The sequence below is a fragment of the Suillus discolor genome (genome assembly GCF_016758755.1).
Source record: "Suillus discolor strain FC423 chromosome Unknown F5147scaffold_119, whole genome shotgun sequence".
Classification (NCBI taxonomy): domain Eukaryota; kingdom Fungi; phylum Basidiomycota; class Agaricomycetes; order Boletales; family Suillaceae; genus Suillus; species Suillus discolor.
In genome coordinates this window covers 86,031-105,630 of record NW_024541366.1, presented here as the reverse complement: position 1 = coordinate 105,630, position 19,600 = coordinate 86,031, and the positions used below count along the sequence as shown (strand labels likewise).

At 48.0% G+C, this 19,600-nt stretch overlaps 6 protein-coding genes across 6 annotated transcripts; 2 read left to right on the top strand and 4 right to left on the bottom strand.

Moving 5' to 3' along the window:
• Positions 1-1,594: 1,594 nt before the first annotated feature.
• F5147DRAFT_726792 (kinase-like domain-containing protein) lies at positions 1,595-3,367 on the bottom strand. Its single transcript, XM_041439204.1, has 9 exons — positions 3,203-3,367; positions 3,107-3,141; positions 2,806-3,038; positions 2,685-2,750; positions 2,448-2,630; positions 2,370-2,400; positions 2,280-2,317; positions 2,021-2,221; positions 1,595-1,968 (listed from the first exon to the last, which is right to left on the bottom strand). The coding sequence occupies exons 3-9, from the start codon at positions 2,992-2,994 to the stop codon at positions 1,753-1,755; spliced, it is 924 nt and encodes a 307-aa protein (XP_041285639.1). The 5' UTR covers positions 2,995-3,038; positions 3,107-3,141; positions 3,203-3,367; the 3' UTR covers positions 1,595-1,752.
• Positions 3,368-4,203: 836 nt separating this feature from the next.
• Positions 4,204-5,335, top strand: F5147DRAFT_726789 (het-c2 protein). Its single transcript, XM_041439203.1, is given in 6 exon segments — positions 4,204-4,258; positions 4,312-4,400; positions 4,439-4,496; positions 4,586-4,636; positions 4,656-4,877; positions 4,933-5,335. 6 exon segments carry the CDS (start codon positions 4,232-4,234, stop codon positions 5,125-5,127), a joined length of 642 nt encoding a protein of 213 aa, XP_041285638.1. The 5' UTR covers positions 4,204-4,231; the 3' UTR covers positions 5,128-5,335.
• Positions 5,336-5,829: 494 nt separating this feature from the next.
• On the bottom strand, positions 5,830-7,183 carry F5147DRAFT_726787 (uncharacterized protein). Its single transcript, XM_041439202.1, has 3 exons — positions 7,062-7,183; positions 6,033-6,998; positions 5,830-5,982 (listed from the first exon to the last, which is right to left on the bottom strand). Exons 1-2 carry the CDS (start codon positions 7,086-7,088, stop codon positions 6,201-6,203), a joined length of 825 nt encoding a protein of 274 aa, XP_041285637.1. The 5' UTR covers positions 7,089-7,183; the 3' UTR covers positions 5,830-5,982; positions 6,033-6,200.
• A 901-nt stretch (positions 7,184-8,084) lies between these two features.
• Positions 8,085-11,531, top strand: F5147DRAFT_726783 (glycoside hydrolase family 3 protein). Its single transcript, XM_041439201.1, has 13 exons — positions 8,085-8,341; positions 8,398-8,576; positions 8,638-8,655; positions 8,717-8,823; positions 8,880-9,008; positions 9,101-9,202; positions 9,263-9,455; positions 9,510-9,801; positions 9,860-10,137; positions 10,191-10,616; positions 10,670-10,894; positions 10,946-10,995; positions 11,056-11,531. Exons 1-13 carry the CDS (start codon positions 8,182-8,184, stop codon positions 11,462-11,464), a joined length of 2,568 nt encoding a protein of 855 aa, XP_041285636.1. The 5' UTR covers positions 8,085-8,181; the 3' UTR covers positions 11,465-11,531.
• Positions 11,532-15,080: 3,549 nt separating this feature from the next.
• On the bottom strand, positions 15,081-17,243 carry F5147DRAFT_726776 (uncharacterized protein). Its single transcript, XM_041439200.1, has 5 exons — positions 17,086-17,243; positions 16,997-17,033; positions 16,575-16,946; positions 15,538-16,516; positions 15,081-15,484 (listed from the first exon to the last, which is right to left on the bottom strand). The coding sequence occupies exons 1-5, from the start codon at positions 17,096-17,098 to the stop codon at positions 15,470-15,472; spliced, it is 1,416 nt and encodes a 471-aa protein (XP_041285635.1). The 5' UTR covers positions 17,099-17,243; the 3' UTR covers positions 15,081-15,469.
• A 2-nt stretch (positions 17,244-17,245) lies between these two features.
• F5147DRAFT_726775 (Brix domain-containing protein) lies at positions 17,246-18,704 on the bottom strand. The gene is made up of 4 exons (XM_041439199.1): positions 18,592-18,704; positions 18,409-18,541; positions 18,123-18,359; positions 17,246-18,072 (listed from the first exon to the last, which is right to left on the bottom strand). Exons 1-4 carry the CDS (start codon positions 18,603-18,605, stop codon positions 17,440-17,442), a joined length of 1,017 nt encoding a protein of 338 aa, XP_041285634.1. The 5' UTR covers positions 18,606-18,704; the 3' UTR covers positions 17,246-17,439.
• Positions 18,705-19,600: the final 896 nt, after the last annotated feature.

Genomic DNA, 19,600 nt, shown 5'->3' with positions numbered 1-19,600 from the left:
GGCTAATAGAATATTCCAGAATCTTTCAAATTAACATTAATGGCTATGCTAACCTGTGATACAAAGCTATGTACACTGCCTCTCACTGTCTGAATGTTAACTTGTTGAATACCATAATGTTGGTCTTGCATATTTGTTATGATGAAGCTTTGCATGGGTGTCATGATGTGCCACCAAGTCACATGAGACTGATTGTGTAATGAAGTTTGAAGTCTCTCAAACTTTCCTCTCAGTACCATAAAAATGAAAAACCCGCGTATGTGAATATGTCAGAACATCACACAAAACATACCTAGAATATGTGAAAATGCATGAGCAAATTATAGGAGGTGTGAGAAACTGCTGACTAATTGACAAATTACAAGTTTGAAGGCAATCTTCCAGAAGGATAAGTATTATTTTAAACAGTTAAAATACGAATGCCGCATAGAAAATTCTGGGGTAGAACCATAGGCTATTGTGAAAGGTATTATAAGCCAGATATTTGCCATGTTCATGTACAAAACAGGTTTTGTGCATGTCAACAGACGATATACGAGATGTAATATCAACTGAGGCAGTCATACAATCATTATCTCACTGTACCCACTGTTCTGCTTATATAACATTATGGTAATTATACACTGCCGCATTTTTTGGCATTTTTGAAACTCAGCTATTTGTCATACCAGGCAGTACATAATTCACAAAAAACATATTCTATTTTTGTCACCTCCTCATATTAGGCCTTCCCACATTATTCCCACACTCCGCAATTTTCGCATTTTTAGCCACCTACTGTGGGAATAACCCCCACAACACCCCAAAACATCACCCAATATGATAGGCAGCTTCACCGCCACACCACAATAGCTCCCCCTTTATATATAAGTAGTAGTTTAGTTTATATATGTATAATAATATAAGACTGCTTTTTTGTTTGTTTGTGTGACTGCTCCTCCCCAGGGGCAATGCAACATAGGGGGTAGGGTACAGAACACTTTTGCAAGTCACATCACAAGACTTGGTGAATTTTTGCATTTTGCTTACTTGACCATGGAACATTTTCTGATGAAAATCAAAGGTTTAGCCCTTGGTCAAGGAAAGTCTATTCCATGGTCTTGCGATATATCAATAGGTCAAGATGTTAGGCAAGCGATAAATTGATAAGCAAAATACTTGAAAGTGGGATGGTTCAAGAAAGCACCTTGACCGTGGGAACTTTTCCGATGAAACCCCAAGTTATGCCCCCCTTGTCAACGTTGCCAGTTGCCATTTGGAAGCCGAAAATGGGTGAGGTTGTGTTTGACGTGATGGGGTCAATGCTGGCCAAATGTCTGCAAACATAATCCTTTGTAAGATCACATCTTGGCCCCGAGCATGTGATGCGGACATGTCGATGTACGTAGGCAGTTTGAGGGGGTGGGGAGTCAAAATGAGAAACATGAAAAGGACAAATGAAGAATAAACATGAAATAGAGATTTTGAAAAAAAAAAAAAACCGTGGGAAAAAGGAGGAAGGGGCACGCTCCCATATGAATAATACCTTAGCGACTGAACAGGGCTAACTTCTACCACCACCTTATATGAAGGTCACACTTGGCAGGCGCGCATGTTTAGGAAGACAATATTTGATAAGCTCCAAACACAAACTTTAAAGCAGGGTTACGAGTACAAAGGTGAATAAAGGTATGAGTAAGTCGCGAGGTCGTAAATCGATACGGACAACGTATTTGTAGCAGCCGCATGGAAAGTGTTGACTATAATTACTCGTCATCGAAGCTTCTGCAGCTCGGTTTCTATGAATGCTACGATTCCTGTGACTTCAGGTCGATCCTGGCATTCGGCGGAGAGACATTTCAGCCAATACTTCTTATGGTCTTCATCAACGTCTGTGAGCGGGCCAAAGGGCTTTCTTCCTCTCAACATCGCCGTTATCACGTGAATCGCCTGCGCCGCCCAGGAGTAAGGTTGTTCACCACAAAGTAGCTTCGGTGTGTCAGACATGCACCTATCTCAATGAGCGAAACAATATACTGACCTGAAGCACAATACAACCATGAGAATATACGTCTGCAGGCATTGTTGGCCTTGCCAGCTCCTCAACCATTTCGGGGGCCATCCAACGCACGTTACCCGCGTGATAGGAGTTGAATGTGGGGTTTCCCGATTCTGCGAGGACCATTGAGAGACCGAAGTCTGAGAGGAGAAGCTTCTTGTCACTGTCGATGAGTACGTTGGTCTGAATTCATGATATCGTCATCTCTCAAGCATAGTTTTGTAAACGATAATAAATCTACCGGTGTCAAATCGCCATGGACAATGCCCTTTTCATGCACTAATGGGCTATTTCAAACTGCATGAAGCGTGGAAAAATAGAAACCACGCACAATACTTGAGACCGGATGCTATCTGGCGTGACTGCTTTGCTTGAGATTCAGATGGTCGTTTCAAACACAAGCGCTTACCATGTCCAGCTTCTGGGATGTCGAAAGAGTAGGTGCGTCTTTCAGGTAGTTTTCGAGAGACCCGTTTGTCATCCATGATGAAACAAACGCTGGTAAGACTCCGAAACCAGTTGTAATTCCGTGAAGCGGAAGGACATGGTCATCTTCCAAGTTGGCCCAGACATAGGCCTCACGTCGTATACTCTGTCAACCAGAAATATGCAAGTGACATTAATATGTTGTAACGTGAGATCTTACCAGTGCAGTCCTTTCCACCGATGCCGTCTTATCGGAGTCAGCGACCCTCACTACCTTGATTGCAACCTAGAAATTTCAGGCAAATCAATGTGTGTGCGTGCGTGCTTGAAGTTGGGCTCACTGTGAGAGGGGGATTACTGGTGGGCCAGGTGCATTTCCAGACATCACCAAAGCCACCCGTGAAATGAGGAGTATTCTGAGTTCTCCTGAGTTCCGCCTCTGGGATCTCTCGGAGGAGGGTTTTGAAAACAATGTTGTGTGGTAGCATCTTTATTGGTCTTGGATGAGAGTGTGGGTCCAAGTGATACATCGAATGGCAAATAGAACTGGGGTATAAGTACAGAAGCGTTCACCCTAAAGGACAGATAACAGTTAGACTCGGATGATAAGCACACCCCTCGGACGAGTATAACGCAAGTTACCGATGAAGTTCGATGAAGAATGTGTGACATAACGGCTAGCGCTTGCACTTAGTAAAGTTCCTGTGCAACCAATCGATAGATCATCTAATGACATACCTGTCCGAGTCAATGAGCCAAAAAGGTCACGCCAGGAGGACGGCTACCTGCTTTTGGGTAAATTTTTGACACGTGTGATGAAACATAAAATTTGAACGCTGGAGAACCAGCACAGCAACGTTATCGTAGGCGTTTAGCTGCAGTCAAAGTTTCAATTGAAGAGAAGCATCTACAGCATTGTTGGTAATACATTACGTAATCTGACTTCTGTTCGTCACGGCAGGTTGAATGCCGCGCGGCAGCATGCATGCACACCCGGGCCTGTAATAACCTTCCAATTGCCGATTGAAACCTATGTAGCCTCGTGCTTCTGTATGCGAATTACCCTGCCAGCCTACTAGTACTTTTTCGAACTTCATCAAGACCTTGGCCTTAACGAGTATGCACTAGCATTAGTCACATCATCGAAGTCGCTCCTAGGTTACGGATTGCAAGCGCCTCCAGCTGCAGTGCTAGAAGATTCTCCCTCTTCCGCTTAAACGACTCCCAGATTGGATTAAGGACGCGCACTCCTTCGCTGGTCACCCCATTCTACACGTACTGGTCCTTACCTGATATAAACATGCAACACGAGTCCTGGCCTTCAGCGAGCTCGATCCTTGTCCAGTGAAATTGATTAGCATAGTTTTCTCTGCATCAGGATATAACATTTTGTGAGTCTATCCCAGTGGAAAAGAGGAACTCTCGAACAAGCTGATGAAATTTGGATACTCAACGACGCTCATCAGAGTCAGTCGAAGGTGAAAATGGGAGGCTGGTTTGGGCTGGTTCGTTACCAGGAAGTCTTTGTTCAGGGCGGTTATTACTTTCATTAGACTTTCCTGATCGACACCACGTCACCTACTTGGTCGGCGGGCGTGCTCGCGCACAAGTTGCCCGACACATCGTCCTACTTATGTGTTAACGTATAGAACTAGTCTGTAATGTAGTAATTTAGCCTCTGGATCCGACATCACATGCAAATAATATGATGAACAATAGGACGTGGGGTTAGGGTTAGCAACTCAATTTCATTTTCGATCCTCCACGATGGCACCCTTCCTTGAAACAGTCAAGGTAAGCCCAAGGCTCACGTTGGCGATGGTTCACCCGATGAATCCATTTCACAGTCGTTTAAAGATGTGCCCATCACCGACGATGGCGTCAACACTGTCGAATTCCTCGAAGCTGGTGACGGTGTCGTTCGCATGCTCAGTGCGTATCGCTACACCATTCACTGCATCATCTGATTCACAGCATACAGAGGAACTTACCTAGCCTTATGAGCGCCGTTGGTTCCGGGGCGTTCTCGCCCGTCATCAACTGACATCCAGGGTAACATCACAGTGGGTATTCCCAGGCAAGCGATCATCGATCAAACTGCTCATCCAACTCTTCTACCAGAAAGTTCGTGAACGGCACAATGCGACTCCCTCACAGTCCGGAACGTTGGAGGTATTGGTGACCAACTGAGAAAAGCAACAAAGTGGGAAGCGCAACAGAGGGCCTCATGTGGCTGCTTCGGTCCCTGGCGTTCACAGGCAAATCCCTTCAGCAAGCACAGAGCAACCCATCAGAGGATCTCAAAGTCGCCTTCACGAAGGGATATAATGTCACCCTCGGGCCTATTCACCGTGGTTCTGGAATATTCAGCATACAGGGAGCTATCATGAGAGCGGCAGGCTTGATGTTCAACGTTCGTCAAATATTGCTCACACGATCCATGGTTTTATTCTAACGTTGTGATGTAGACTGCGATTGGATATTGCCCGCCTCGCAAGAGCTTCTACGAGAAGCTTGCCGCTAACCCGAATGGAGAGCCGTGCCCGCAGGAGGTGCTTGACAAGCAGCTCAATGATTGGATCACTGGCCTGGATACCATTATCACGAGGATGGACAAGTTCTACACAAAGGGGAAGCATGGAGAGATATTCAAGTCTGCATGAAGTTATAGATCAGCATATCGGCAATAAGCCGCGCATTGTGCATTGTACGGATAAATCATCAGTGGTGTGCGTCATTGGATTCTTTTTGTGAAGACACGGACTTGAAGCTTGGAGTACTATTAATCTTCGGCATCACTGTCAGGAAATGTGTGCTTCGTTTACTTAGCGTTTTGCCGTTTCCCGAAACAAGCAAGCCGTGTAAATCAGACATGCATGTTAGCTCGGTGGATCAAAGATCGGAACTCCTATGAGGTATGTCCAAGTCAATCATGAACTATAAACATGTCCAAAGCAACTAAATCGACAAGATCGCACTAACCGACAGTGATCACTTTAGTCCGTACCATACAGACTACGAAGCAAACACACGGAAAGTACATCGTTCTAAGGAACGTGCGTCTAGGCAATGGACTCCACAAGTTGAGCTCGTTGGTCGTAGAAATGACTGTTCTTGAAGAATATGACCGAAACGACCGCAGTCGGAAATTACCATTATGTGATTCGTGCTTGACTTTGCTAGGCCGCTAAGGGAAGCAGAGTAGAGGGGGGGGGGGGGGGGTGTTTGCTCGATCAGTTTATTCTGATCAGTGCACTGGAGGTTGTGTAGGAACTGGAGAGGGAGGTGGACTTGGAAGAGGTGAGTTTATATATTCGAGGCGTACTAGTACATGCTAATTGATTCAGGCAGTTTCCTGAATTGACAACTTTGCGACGCCGTTTTATGCAATTCACATCCATCTCAAGGAGAATAAGTGTTACAGCGAGTGTTTAGCAAAGACTGGGGAGGGTATAATTGACATATTTCCAGTGCAGCGAGGATTTATCTTATGCAGGCCCCTTGTCGCTGTGGAATAGGTATGTGGTGACTACGCATTGTGCAAGATAAGGAAATAATTGACCTTTAGCTGCAATATTCTATAATCCAGAGTACTTCCTTGCTGCGATGAGACATATATAACAAGCCAGAAGTATCGATATTTGATCTATGCACAAGATATTTTGTTACGCTATTTGTAACTGGAGTTGCAGGCCTCAGGAAAACTCAAGACATGGGGTATACGTACGAACAAACTCTAATGTCCAGCCCTCCTCATTCCCGCTCCAATTCCCTTCCCGGGCCCAAGTCCAATCTCCTTCCCCGTATTATCCTTCATCGCTCTGACACCCCAAAACGCAAACCGACAAGTCGACCCACTCCCGTGACCTGCTTTCCTGTACATCTGGTCGTAGCTGACGCTGAAGGAGAAGAAGCCTTCAAAAAGTTCCTTTTTCACAGCTTTGCTCGCCTTTTTTCCTGCATTCGCTTTCGTCGAGGAGTCTGCTGCCTCACCAACGCAATCGATCGTTGTTCCATCACCAACATTCTCACACTCCCCTACCACGCCCTCCCCAACCCACACGCGCTTCATCTTCCATATTCCCTTTGCGTTCTTGACTCCACATTGAGGAGGGAGCCCCGCTTGACCAATGACGCCCGGTGACACAGGACTATGTTCAGGGGCCAGGAAAGAAGCACGTTCGCTCGAGGTGAACGTGAGTTCTGCACGATGTTTCAAGTTGCTTATCAGCACATCAAAAGGGCGCTCCATCATGGGATCGAATATGGAAACGCTTTCTGCTCTACCTGTGTCAGAGCTGAGCGAAAGAAAGCATCGTGCGGTATAGTCGTGCTTGGACTGGTAAGCGAGGATCGTGTCGTAGACTGCGGCGTAGTCGGGGGATGTGCTGCCCGGCGGGAGGTAGGCTTTGACGAGAAAGGGGAGGTACATGCCATAGAGGTCGAAGTTGCCTGAGAATATAGCGGGAGGATGGGAATTCAATGCATGAAGGGATTTTGGGAGGGGTGGGGGAAGAATGGCTATCAGTGGCTTGTGCAAGACGAGTCAGCATGTTTCTTCTCCGGAACATAGAAGGCTGGCGGGTAGACATACCTTTTCCGGGGGCGGTGTTGGTGTTCGCATTGGCCGGACGCGGGTGGTTTGACTGCTGTTGGTAGTTGGAAGTGGGGCTGATGGTCTAGGACGTTTTTCAGGGCGCGATTTTGTGGGGACTGCGGATCCTGAAAGCGCACGAGCGTTCATTAATGGAGTGCCGCGTGATGCTGAAGGTTGACGATATGGCTTTGTGAGACCGCCAGAGGAGGATGGTTGCAGGAACTCGGATGGAGAAGGGGGTTCGCTGCGTGAATGTGAAGATGATTTAGGCTGTACCGCTGGTACACGTAGCATGTTGGCGGTGCTAACGGGTGATGGAATCATGGATGTGTGTGATATAGTTTGTGCGGAGTGACTGGACGCGTCGTTGTGTCACGTGGTCAAGAAATCAACTCGCGTAACCGGGCAAAGCTTAGCAATTGCCCATGCTCATGCTGCTCGAAGTCACATGTGTGGTACGCATGGACCTATTCTGAATTTGTCGGTGCTGATATTAATCACAGCTATTGACCACATGAGTGTGCTGCGCTCTGCACGTGTTACTACTGTCTCCTTGCAGTTATCTTTTATCAAAAACCTTAGTATGCGAACCCTTGAACGAAGACGGTCCGGATCACCTGCCCCACAGCATAAACTTCTTGGGAATACAAATCCCCACAATATTACCACCGGCGGTCGCCGTATCCCCCATCTCTCGCGGTCTTTGTTTCCAGCATAATGGTGTTCTTCCGCCGACCCATCGAAAGCTCCCAAGGACTCCCCATTCGGAATATCGCATATCCTATCATGATCCAGAACCATTATCCAATATCGACGCATCCCCAAAATTGCAATATCAACCCTATCAAACCAACGACCGACTTGGCAGTTTTCACTGCTACTCCAGACTCGCTCCATAAGAGACACGGCGAATTTTCGGTATCGGAGAATTCTCGGAAATGTCACGTGTGGACTTGATAGTGATGGTGAACAGTATATATGAGAGCAATATGCGAGTGCGGAGAAGAGACAAGTCCTGCTCATTCCTATCTTTCATCCCTGTCGCACTCACAGACCTGTGAGAAGCTAGACTATCTGCGCGTCGTTACAATCCAGATTTCACTTGGACTCAAAACCCATCATGCCGTGGTCAGATTTCGCAAATGCAGACGTGGATGATATCGTCGAGAAGCTCACTACGGACGAGGCTATCCTCCTCACCGCTGGTGTTGGCTTCTGGCACACACATGAGATTGCCCGCCTTGGGATACCCGCTGTAAAAGTTAGCGATGGCCCTAACGGTATGTCACATTCGCTGCTCGATTAAAAACGCCATGATTCAGACGCATATATGCAGGTATCAGAGGCAATCACTTCTTCATGAGTACACCGGCCAAGTGCCTGCCTTCTTCCACCGCGCTTGGAGCTACCTGGGACACGGAACTGATCGAGGAAGTTGGTTTGAAGTTACTCGCAAGCGAGGCCAAGCTCAGAGCTGCGCCTGTGATTCTTGCCCCGACATGTAACATCCAACGCGTATGTCTGCTCTTACCATCATTTCATGTGCACCCATTCATGACTGCCGAACCGACTACAGAACCCTCTAGGTGGCCGTGTAAGTCCCATCTCCAAAATGATACCTCTGATCTCATCTAATTTTGTCCTCCATTGTTCAGGCCTTCGAGAGTTTCTCAGAGGACCCACTTCTATCTGGTCTCATTGCGGCCGCATACGTTAAAGGTGTTCAAACAGGCGGTATTGGAACTACAATCAAGCATTTCGTGTATGTCCCATCATCCGATTCCGATCACCGTTCTTGTTAACTCGGGACTAATATAGGTGCAATGACAAAGAAGACGATCGTATGGCATACGACTCGATCCTAAGCGAACGTGCGCTTCGCGAGATCTACCTCATGCCGTTCATGCTTGCCCAGAAATATGCGAAGCCGTGGTGTTTCATGACTTCGTACGTTCGCATTTCAATTTTAAATACTGTGCTTCTCCTGGAGCACAGGAGAAGAACTTCGACACGTACTGATCTTCATGGTTATATTTTAGGTACAACCGTGTCAATGGCACCCACGCCTCTGAGAATAAGCATCTCTTGCAAGATATCCTACGCCGCGAGTGGGGCTTTGAGGGGCTCGTCATGTCCGATTGGTACGTTCCTCATTTACACGTATGGTTGAATAGTGATTCATGTTGCGTACTGTGCATTAGGTTTGGTATCTACAGCATAGACTTGAGTATCAATGCTGGCCTCGACCTCGAGATGCCAGGTACCAACAAGTGGCGCACCCTTGATCTCATGAACAGGTCTATTGGCTCAAGGAAATTGACCGTGAGGACCGTAAAAGAGCGCGCGCGCAAAGTTGTCGAGCTTGCCAAGCGCGTCGCTCAAGAAGCACCGGAAGTGCGTACATTCCTAATCCGTTGCATGCTCTTTATTGATGATAAACACTCGTAGATCCTCGATGGAGATGGTATAGAACGTACCGTCGAAAGTGCCGAAGACACAGCTCTCATGCGCAAGGTCGCAGGAGAATCCATCGTACTGCTCAAAAACACTAACGCCCTCCTCCCTCTGAACCCCAACAAGATCAAAAAGATTGCTATTGTCGGAGGGAACGCAAAAGCTATCGTACTTTCTGGAGGAGGATCCGCCGCACTCAAGCCATCGTACTTCGTGACCCCGCATGATGGTGTTACCGCTGCGCTTCCCAAAGGCGTGGAGGTTCTCTACAGCGAGGGCGCTAGCAGTACGTGGTTTTGTCATTCACATAAGGAGAGCTGTATATTTATTGTTCATTCCGTTAGCCTACATGGAGATGCCCACACTCGACTACGAGCTCTTCACGCCCTCAGGCAAGCGGGGCTGGACTGCTACGTGGTACGCGCATGAAGACGACGAGAGCATGTCTGCAGTCAACACGCCCTACTCGACGCGTCTGGTTGACGAGACGAGGATATTCATCAGTACATCGGCACCCAAGGGCATCACGAGACGTTGGACGATGAGACTCGAGGGTGAGCTGAAGCCCCGCGAACATGATTGTTTGTTCGAGTTCGGCTTGACTGTTGCTGGAAGGGCTAGGGTGCGCTACCATATCCACGTTGCTGTTATCTCACTGAACATTGACATTTGTAGCTCTTTGTCGATGGTCAACTCGTCATTGACAACTGGACACGCCAACGCCGTGGCCAATCCTTCTTCGGCAGCGGTTCCACGGAAGAAAAAGGCCGCGTGCCACTCAAAGCCGGCGTCAAACATCGCATCTTCGTCGAGTTCTGTAACGTCCGCGCACCAGCAGACGGTGATGAAGACGAGACGGTGATGGACAGCAACCCCGGTGTTCGTCTTGGTGGTGCAGAGGTGATCGATGAAAATGTGAAGATGGCTGAGGCTGTAGAGATCGCAAAGAAGGCTGACGTGGTTATTGCTGTCGTCGGCCTGAATGCGGATTGGGAGACGGAGGGGTATGATCGGAAGACCTTGGCACTGCCTGGACGTACAGATGAGCTGATTGAGAAGGTGCTAGCAGTGAACCCCAACACTGTTGTCGTGACCCAATCCGTGAGTGCAATCGAGATGAGATTTATGACTTCAATCGAATTGGTTTACGCTAGGGTTCATCCATAACACTTCCGTGGGCGGATTCAGTCCCTGCGATCGTTCATTCGTGGTACTTGGGTAACGCTACGGGCGACGCGATTGCGGACGTTCTGTTCGGCAAGAAGAACCCGTCGGGCAAGTTGTCCTTGACGTTCCCCAAGAGATTGGAAGATATCTCTGCCCACGGACACTTCCACTCTGAGAACGGTGTTCTCCGTTACGGCGAGGATTTGTTCGTTGTGAGTCCGATTCATTCATGGATGTTATTTCGCGCTCAAATCTTTTGGCAGGGTTACAAGCACTTCCACCATAGAGGCATCAAACCACAGTTCTCGTTCGGGTGAGTAGATCAGTCTCAAGTATACAGAAAACAGAAGATTGATTGATTTTGCGTCGACAGTCACGGTCTCTCCTACACGACCTTCTCTTACTCGAACTTGACACTCTCCAAGGCAGCTGTATCGAACAGCGAATTCAGCCTAAACGCCACTGTCACCGTCACAAACACTGGCAAGCTCGCAGGCTCCGAAGTCGTGCAGTTGTACGTCTCAATGCCTACCACGTCCGACGTGACGCACCCGCCCTTGCTCCTTCGTGCCTTCCGAAAAGCCAAAGACCTCCAACCGGGACAAAGCGAGACGTTAACATTGACGCTGGATAAGTATGCTGTGTCGTTCTGGGAGGAGAGGATCGAGAGGTGGGTGGTCGAGAAGGGCGTTTATGGTGTCAAGGTGGGCAGCAGTTGTGATGAATTGCCATTAGTCGGCAGCTTTGTACTTGAGAAAGGGTTTGAGTGGAACGGCTTGTAAGCTTGTAGCGATGCAGATGTATTTTTGTAAAATCACAGCAGTCAATGTAGTATGTTCGTTTGCATTCCACTGATGCCAAAACTGCTCATACGAAGCTGGACAAAGCGTCCCGAGAGCAAACCTTGATTTCAAGGGACACCAAGCTAGCAGATCCCGAGGACCTTTCGATGTAGCGTCCGACCAATACTGTACATCCTCACTGGTAGCTGTAGTGCCAGTGGATCCTGCTCGCGGTTCTCACCCATCCCCCATTCATAGACAATACTTTTGTTCTCCCGCTGCGAGTGATAGGCAGTGTTCATTACAGTACTTATAAGTACTAAGTAGAAATACACAACCTTTGACAAAGCAGACTGAGTAAAGAACTTGAGGAGTTCTATGGCCAGAAAAAGCATAGGATCCCTCAAGTTCGATGTCAGTTATCTGCTTGCCCCTCGTGCCATAGGCTTTCCCCCTTCGTCGGTATTAGACCAACGCCATGAGCGTTCGGCAGCGATGCTCAACACATATAGCAGCATTCTCCGAGTCATATTCCCCGTCAACTTAGGTTGACCACCACGATGAACAATCTCTCGATTAATCTCTGTGATCTCGTCGATTCTTCGGGCGGCTTTTTGCAAGACAGGGGGATCTCTGTGACATCGGTTTTGCGAAGATGACTGTCGAAGTGCTCTTTCTCATTCTGTTTTGCAAAAGACACGGCCGAAAGTCGGTCATGTACAGGGCATAATCAGCGTGGAAGAAAGAGATCCGATATTGATTGACAAATCACCGGAAGGTCGTGACTGGGCAACAATGTGCAAGTGATGTTTCTTGGACATGGTAGGGAATACTTTGAACGATGACGACATAGGGCATAGTAAACTTCAGGTGCGAAAGTCAATACTCACTATATTATCCTCCAGGCTATCGCCGATAGGCAGGGGAATATTTCAAAGAGGAATATCCTTGGCGTCTGCATCACAGTATACATATCCCTTCTTGATTTTGATCGCGTGTCTCCGTCCATCGACAGTGTTCGCGCATGAAACCTTGACGGTGAAAATATGGCTGTGGCCACCGCCTCTGATCGTGCAGTGGGGGTTGAATTCTATCTTGGGTAGCGATCCGACAAGGATGAGTATATCAACGGTTAAGAGATACGCGTATGGCTCACCTCCAAGAGGATGTTGCACCTGATGGTGTACAGGGATCGCCATGACGTGTAACTATCAGATATCAAGGGTCCTTCCAGTTTCTCGGTCAACCTACTATGACAGGCCTTATCATATGTCAAGTGTTGCCAGCGGTATTGTTATCAGACATTGGGCGTTGCATGGTCGTCGGAGGTGAAACCAGAACAGGTTGTGACATGGGTGCTCAATCCGTCAATTCGTTTCCAAGAGCTGGACCTCGGTGGACGTAGGACTCCACATTTTGGCCGCTTCAGGTTGCTATCTTTTGACATTCGGTAGTTCTTTGTCGACCGTAAACTTTTCATTGATCAGCCAATCCTTTTTCAGCAGCAGTTCCATAGGAAGAAAACGCCCGCGTGCTGTTCAAGACCGCAGTCAAACATCGCATCCTCGTTGAGATCTGGGATATATCTCTGCCCATGGACACTTCCACTCTAGGAGTGGCATCCTTCGTTATGAGGATCTGCCCGTCGCCATTCAGGCGATTTGATCTGGGTTCGACCGTTTAGCAGGATTACAAGAACTTTCATTATAAAGGTTCCGACTCGGAAATCGTGCAGTTCATCCACTACATCCGCGGTGACGCACTCATCGTTGCTCCTGTGCGCCTTCCTCAAAGCCAAAGACCTTCAACCAGGAGAGATTGGAAAGGTTTATATGACGCTGTGCAAGCATGTGTATCGTTCAGATCGATAGGTGGGGTTGTCGAGAACGTGTCAAGGCTATGATGAACTGACAGTTTGATGTGGGTTTGAGTGGAACGGGTTGCAGCGATGCAGATCAGTATTGAAATGGTCAATGCAGTTATCGTTTGCATGTCCTCTTGGTAGCTGATGAGGACTAGAATGGAAAATCTAGGCTGAATACTTCATGTCAGAATTGATCAGACTGGCACGTGACGGTCCAGCCTAGACACGGCATGTAACGCCCGCTGTTCTCTTTCTGGCTTTTCCTCTATCAACTGAGAACTCACCGCCATTTTCCGATCTTTTCTGATATCGAACGTTTTGGGAGGTTCACCAAATTTTGACGCTTTGTGCTTTCAGCCGATCATCGTGCATCATGTCACGGCGCCCGCTACATGCAATTTGCCTATCTGTGAATGGCACCCATCGCGCCGGATGATCACGTCGCTCAAAGCCCAACCGTGACAACATTAATAATGGGTGTTCTGAATCTTCTGATGTGGTCCGTTGCTATCATTGACTATGGTGTCTTGGTTTCTTCAATACTCATCATCAGTAGCAGCGCGCCCGGGTCGTCATGACCAATTCATTGCCGATGCACTTTGAGCGCTCAGTGCAATCAATCAGAAAAGATTGACAGAGTAGGCTGCTGCGGAATTTGACTGATCGGGTCACGAGAATCCATATCACATAGCGAGCCCGCGGCACTTGAGGGACTTGGTGTCACTATCGATTTTTCATCACCAATTCAAGGACCATCGTGATCTCCGAATATTCAATATTGTACACAGCGTCCCCGTATTCGTGCTGCGGCCGAATCGCGTACTGCAGGGACGTCATGATCGTATCACCGAGCACCCCCCGCTGAGAACATCGAAATATACGTTAGGCAATGTATCCCATTTCTAATTTCATGATAGAGTCCGGTACTTACATGTGCGGTCCGAGGCCATCCACCATCATATCGGATTTAGTGATTCCTATGAATCCTGTCCTCCAAGAACTGCGTAACCGTGCCTTTGTCAATCAGGTGTGTATGTGGTCTTTGGGCGATTGATTTGGCCAGTGTAATGATCATTCGTGATATGGGATCGCGCTTATTCCGCCCAGGTGACCCAAGTAGCTCTCACTGCTGTCTTGGTTCTAATTAGATCCCTCCTTTATGGTGTGGCACGTATTGAGCTTCTCGAACGAGTATAGGAACTTGACGAGAGCCATCAGAAATAATGAGTCATCCCGAGAACCAGACATGTATCAGCAATTAACGAACTCATGTTCCTTGCAGCTATTATCAGACTTCTTCCTCGACAAATTATCGTACTCCGCCGGACTTTCACAAGATTTCTCATAAACAACAGCTATCTATGCAACCATCGACTGGTAGGGATTCTGCATGGACAGTTCCGCTAGTTGCCAAGAGTGCATCGATCAAGACGAGTTCAATGCTGCCAGTGTCAAGCGGATGCTTGATTTCTCATGTCATGTATCACGTCTGATTGCACATGCCTACATTACTCCAGTGGCAGTAGCGCGCAGCTTTGTATTTTATAAAGCAGCACATGCAACTATCGGAGGTTTTCCGGGAGAATTATGTGTGAGCTATTTATGACGGCGTAACTCTGAGCGAAAGAGCTTGCCAATCTTCAAGTGCTTGTTTTTGCGGGCCTGATCGATGATCGACCACGGACGGTACCTCAGGCCTCAGGCCTCATTCGACGATGTGCCTTGGGAAATATAAATATCTGTTGTAAATCAGCCAACAGCAGTTCACATCATTGAAACGGATCTTCGTGCATCGGAATTTATACAACCCAAACCATATCACACAATAAACTTAAGAGGAGCCAACAGAAATTCTCTCGTTTCTCCGGGCACATAACAAATCTGTAGTGAACGCTACACTAAACAGTTCGTACTAGCCGAGCAGCGTGTGTAGTCTAAATACGTGACGCAGCAAAACAGCGCCAAGGCCAGGGGGCGCCCGAGAATATAAGCTAGAGTTCAGCACCTTTCCTTGCGTCCTCATCACAAGAAAACATATCGATATAAGTAATAAACAGAAAAGAGCGACGACGGTGCGGATATAATACGCAAACAAGTCCGCAACAAATTTCAGATGCGGCGAAATTTCTGTGGCGAAGGTCTCACTCATTTGCGACCTGTTTATGAGCACGTGAGTAAAAAAAAAAATATGGGTTATGGAATTACGTACTCTGAGTACACGGTTGTGTTGACCGTAATCTTCGTCGTCAGCGTAACTCATACGCTGGCTCGGAGGACCATCGTCGTGGTAATCTTCACCCTCAACCTCGCCCACAGGACTGTGAGACTGAGCAGGGGGTGGCGACGGCGAAGTCTCATGAGAATTGGAAACCCCAGGATTCAGGGGTGGTTGAGATGGTGCATTAACAAAGCCAGTGTATGCATCTGCATACTGGGTATCATTGCGCGGGGGTGACTGGTATACAGGCTGAATGGGCAGGGAATAGTTCTCGCTCGACGAGTGACCCTGCGAGTGCCCATGTGAACGCATACTTCCATGTGTCTGACGAGTATATTCCGAAGGCCGGCGGTTAATATATGCTCCATTGTTGGCAGCAGCCATGGCGGCAACTCCAGTTCCCGCCAGACCAGCGCCTTCGAGCAAGTCGATACCGCGAGATCTGTATCGCCCACTAGCGGTGTGATCCGATATTTCGTGGGGCTGTGGGCCAGGACCAGCGAAAGCATGGTATGGGGTCCTGCGGCTCGGTTCGCGAGCAAGGTTGCCTGCACCAACACCAGCAATGCCTGGTGCACGATGAGTTTCACTGTCTTGCCTACTCCGAGTCCTTCCCACGTTAGCCGTAGCGAGAGATACTGCCCCAGCTGCGTATGGGTCATACTGTGTCATCTCACTCATACCATATGTGTCACTGGGAAGATTCATCGGAGCCTGGCCAAAAGTCCCATGGGTGGTATCCGAGTAAGGATATCCACCGCCCGAACCGCCATTGTTAGAGTACGCGTAATCATCAAATGGCGAACGCGAAGAGGCGGCCGCCTCTGCGGCTGCTTCCGCAACGTCCCTGTCAAACTTCTTGGCACGACGGCGGCGAACGGCGTTCGTCACAAGTGCGATGAAAATCGCAATAACGATGAGACCAACGACGGTGAAGACACCGGCAACGGCTCCAGTGTTCGAAAAGAACCTATTATGATGGCGGTGATGTGAATTACGTGAGAATGTATTTTTAAAATGGAACTCACGAAGTGGATGAAGTGGCGGTATCATTAGCAGATGAAGGAGTGGAGGTTGCCACAGTCACATAGGTTACACTGGTAATTACGACACCGCCGCTGGTTGATGTGTAAACTGAAGGACTAAGAGTGGGTGTTGGCGATGTTGTTGTAATTGCGGTAGGAGTAGTAGCCGAGACAGAAGTACTGGTCTGTGTGGATGAAGTGCTCGACAAAGTAGCACTGGTTGATTGGGTCGTGGACGAAGCTGAGGTCGTACTAGCAGTACTGCTCGTCGAGGTCGACGAAGAAGTAGGAGTAGTACTGCTGGACGTAGTCGTCGGAGTCGAAGCCGACGACGACGTAGTAGTAGGCGGCGTAGTTGTTGGCGTCGTAGTACTGCTGCGCTGGAGTTCCAAACTGGATTTAATGTGATAAATGAAAGAACTCACCCAGCAGATGTTGCCGCAGGGGTTGTTGTCGTCACTGCTAAAGTGCTGTCTAATGAAGTGTACAAATTCCAAGTGCATCATGGACTTACGAGCACTAGACATATCTGAAACCTAAATGAATGGATCTTTTGAAAAGATCAGAACTTCAATAATTCAGGAATCAAGTTTCGACGTGCTGTCTGGGCCAGCAAGATCAGGTGGTTGTGGTCAACGAACAACAGGATTCACGCGCATGAGAAGTTTTACCTATGTAGTTTGAGAGGCAGTTAATCAGGCTACCACGCCTTTGTTGTTCAAATGCTTATGTAATAAGCGGAGCGGGCACGGCTTTAAGTGGGAAGACACGTAGCATATGGCCATGTTCTCTGCCCAGCTGCCCGCGTCCATTAAAGAACGTGGAAAATTAACCCCACGGCGGACATGCACTATGAATACAATCACCCTTAATCCCGCTTTCGCTTTTTCTGTCGAGGGTCGTCCTCCTGCTCGCTCTCTTCTGAACTCCCGTCCTCTTCCACCGGCATACTCTTTAAGCCTTTCATCTTCCTCGTTTGGAGTTTGTTGAGATCCTGCTTCGCGATATGCACCCGTCCCCTCAAGTCGCCCATTTCGTCCACTTCCAAATTTTTCTTTTTCTTTCCAAGACCCTTCTCCAAGTCTTGCTTCTTCAACTTTGGTCGTCTCATAGCAGCCTTCCACATTTCTGGATCAGCGGCTTGATGACGCCTCAGTGATAGGTCAAGGAAGGGGCCCATCTCCGTCAGCTCAACACGTGGTACACGCGTTCCCGACGGAAGTAGCTTCACGGTGTACGTCCGTATATGGATCTTGGGTAGATTTTGGACATCATCTTCCTGGGAGTCGCCTAGAATAGGATTTGCCGTTTGTAGTGAGGGAGCAGGTGCGATGCTAACGCTGATTACATGCTCCAACCCTGGTAAACATATCGAATCGATGACTTCTCCATTGAAGAAGTCCATAAGCAATGATTTTACTTGAACAAATCGTGGATGGGTGTCGAATAGTTCTGATGCGAAGTGCATCATGGGCTTATGTCCCGGTGTTGATTTTGGTGTCTACCGCCCATAAAATTATTATATTATACGGCAAAGGGAGAAAGACTCACTTTGAACTCTGCCATGCTGACGAAATTGTCTACTCCAAGTTCGCACATATCCAGTAGTCTCGAGTCGAATGTACGTGCAACAATAAGACCTGCAGGTCTCTTTTTCGTAGACTGGCCCAAGAGAAACATGGACGCATCATTTTTACCCGCCCAAAATTCAAGGGACGAAGCGTCCTCGAAGGGGTGAACGGTGTTTTTCTTCGAGAACGATATTGCGTCTGGTCGTTTGAGTGCCATCTAATTGATGATCAGTCTCCAACCCCAAGCGCTTTCGGACAATACATACCAGCTCTTTCATCACACCGTTCAGAATCTCCCCTGTATGAGTTCCCTTTACGAATATCGCTGTCCGAACATCTTCGACCTCCTTGGCTTCACGAGCCTCCAAAGCCCGCTTTGACCTAGCATTGCGTGGTTTTCTACAATACACCCTTCAGCAAGCGCGCTTTTTGAGATCACAGGGACTTACACCGTTCTCAGCATACTCTCGATCTACCAGAAAAACCAACTCGACGTCCAACTTGAAGTCAGTCTATTCAGAATTTTCCAGCCGCAATCAACCTTCCATTCTAGGAAAAGAACAGGACGTTGTTGTGCCGTATTTACTAGGGTTCGGCCCTCTACCCGATTTTTACATTTCACCTTTCTACGTCACTGACAGTGACACTAGACGTGGCATACTGACTTGGCTGTGTACAGGGATACTCGAGTCAGAGACGAGACTTTTGTTCGTCGTCTTTATTCACGCCTCGGAAGAAATAGCACATATGTTATGGCACACCTCTTTTGCCTGTGGTTCTATCGAGTAAGTTCTCAGGATTGGTGCATTTGTCTGAACACGGTAATCTTCTGCAGTATTGCTTGGAAAATATCATAGGCTTCATAGTTCTGGATCCCCCTGTGGTGCATAGTGGACTCGACTCCCACAATGGCGCCGCTTAACAAGACATCGACTTGGGTAGGCTGAACAAGGATGCCTTCGCTTCGTGATAGACAACAAGGCATTCTGCGTGAAAGTGGTACTTCAATCCGTCAAAAATTTAGGCAAACTCATGAGGAATCCCCTAGTTCTTTATTTCTTCCGTGCATCCTGGTCGCGTTGTCAGCAGCTTATCTGTGAAGCAAATAAAGTCATTCAATGCCAGAGGTGTGTACACCTTGGCGTAGTATAAAGCCCAGTTCGGGATGACTGATTACGAAAATAGTCGTGTGACCACAGAATTGAACATTAGCTCGACTCGGAGGAGCAAGATGATGTTTTATCCAAATCCGTATGCATACATTCCTCTTATTACGGTTCCGCGAACCTTCGTGATTTGTTGCGAGCTGAATACGGCACACTCCTTGCAATGTGCCTTTTCATAATACCAAGCGTTCCTTGTTGCACATCCTGATAGCCTATGCAGGGACCTCCCCGATGCTCACGGGAAAGATGGGCCGCTGAAGAACGTTCACAGGCGCACATCAAGCGGCATTCA

Coding starts and splice junctions, on each gene's coding strand:
- F5147DRAFT_726792 (XM_041439204.1), bottom strand. CDS start 2,994: ATGTATCACTTGGACCCACACTCTCATCCAAGACCAATAAAGATGCTA. Junction 2,401..2,447: donor CATCCCAGAAGCTGGACATG/GTAAGCGCTTGT, acceptor CAAGCAAAGCAG/TCACGCCAGATAGCATCCGG. Junction 2,318..2,369: donor AGCATCCGGTCTCAAGTATT/GTGCGTGGTTTC, acceptor ATAGCCCATTAG/TGCATGAAAAGGGCATTGTC.
- F5147DRAFT_726789 (XM_041439203.1), top strand. CDS start 4,232: ATGGCACCCTTCCTTGAAACAGTCAAG. Junction 4,401..4,438: donor GTCGTTCGCATGCTCAGTGC/GTATCGCTACAC, acceptor TCTGATTCACAG/CATACAGAGGAACTTACCTA. Junction 4,497..4,585: donor GTTCCGGGGCGTTCTCGCCC/GTCATCAACTGA, acceptor CTCTTCTACCAG/AAAGTTCGTGAACGGCACAA.
- F5147DRAFT_726787 (XM_041439202.1), bottom strand. CDS start 7,088: ATGCGAACACCAACACCGCCCCCGGAA. Junction 6,999..7,061: donor CACCAACACCGCCCCCGGAA/AAGGTATGTCTA, acceptor CTCGTCTTGCAC/AAGCCACTGATAGCCATTCT.
- F5147DRAFT_726783 (XM_041439201.1), top strand. CDS start 8,182: ATGCCGTGGTCAGATTTCGCAAATGCAGACGTGGATGATATCGTCGAG. Junction 9,009..9,100: donor CCGTGGTGTTTCATGACTTC/GTACGTTCGCAT, acceptor GTTATATTTTAG/GTACAACCGTGTCAATGGCA. Junction 10,996..11,055: donor AAACCACAGTTCTCGTTCGG/GTGAGTAGATCA, acceptor TTGCGTCGACAG/TCACGGTCTCTCCTACACGA.
- F5147DRAFT_726776 (XM_041439200.1), bottom strand. Junction 16,947..16,996: donor CCTGCGGCAACATCTGCTGG/GTGAGTTCTTTC, acceptor ACTCCAGCGCAG/CAGTACTACGACGCCAACAA. Junction 16,517..16,574: donor ACCGCCACTTCATCCACTTC/GTGAGTTCCATT, acceptor CCATCATAATAG/GTTCTTTTCGAACACTGGAG.
- F5147DRAFT_726775 (XM_041439199.1), bottom strand. Junction 18,360..18,408: donor ACGGTGTGATGAAAGAGCTG/GTATGTATTGTC, acceptor ATCATCAATTAG/ATGGCACTCAAACGACCAGA. Junction 18,073..18,122: donor TCAGCATGGCAGAGTTCAAA/GTGAGTCTTTCT, acceptor TATGGGCGGTAG/ACACCAAAATCAACACCGGG.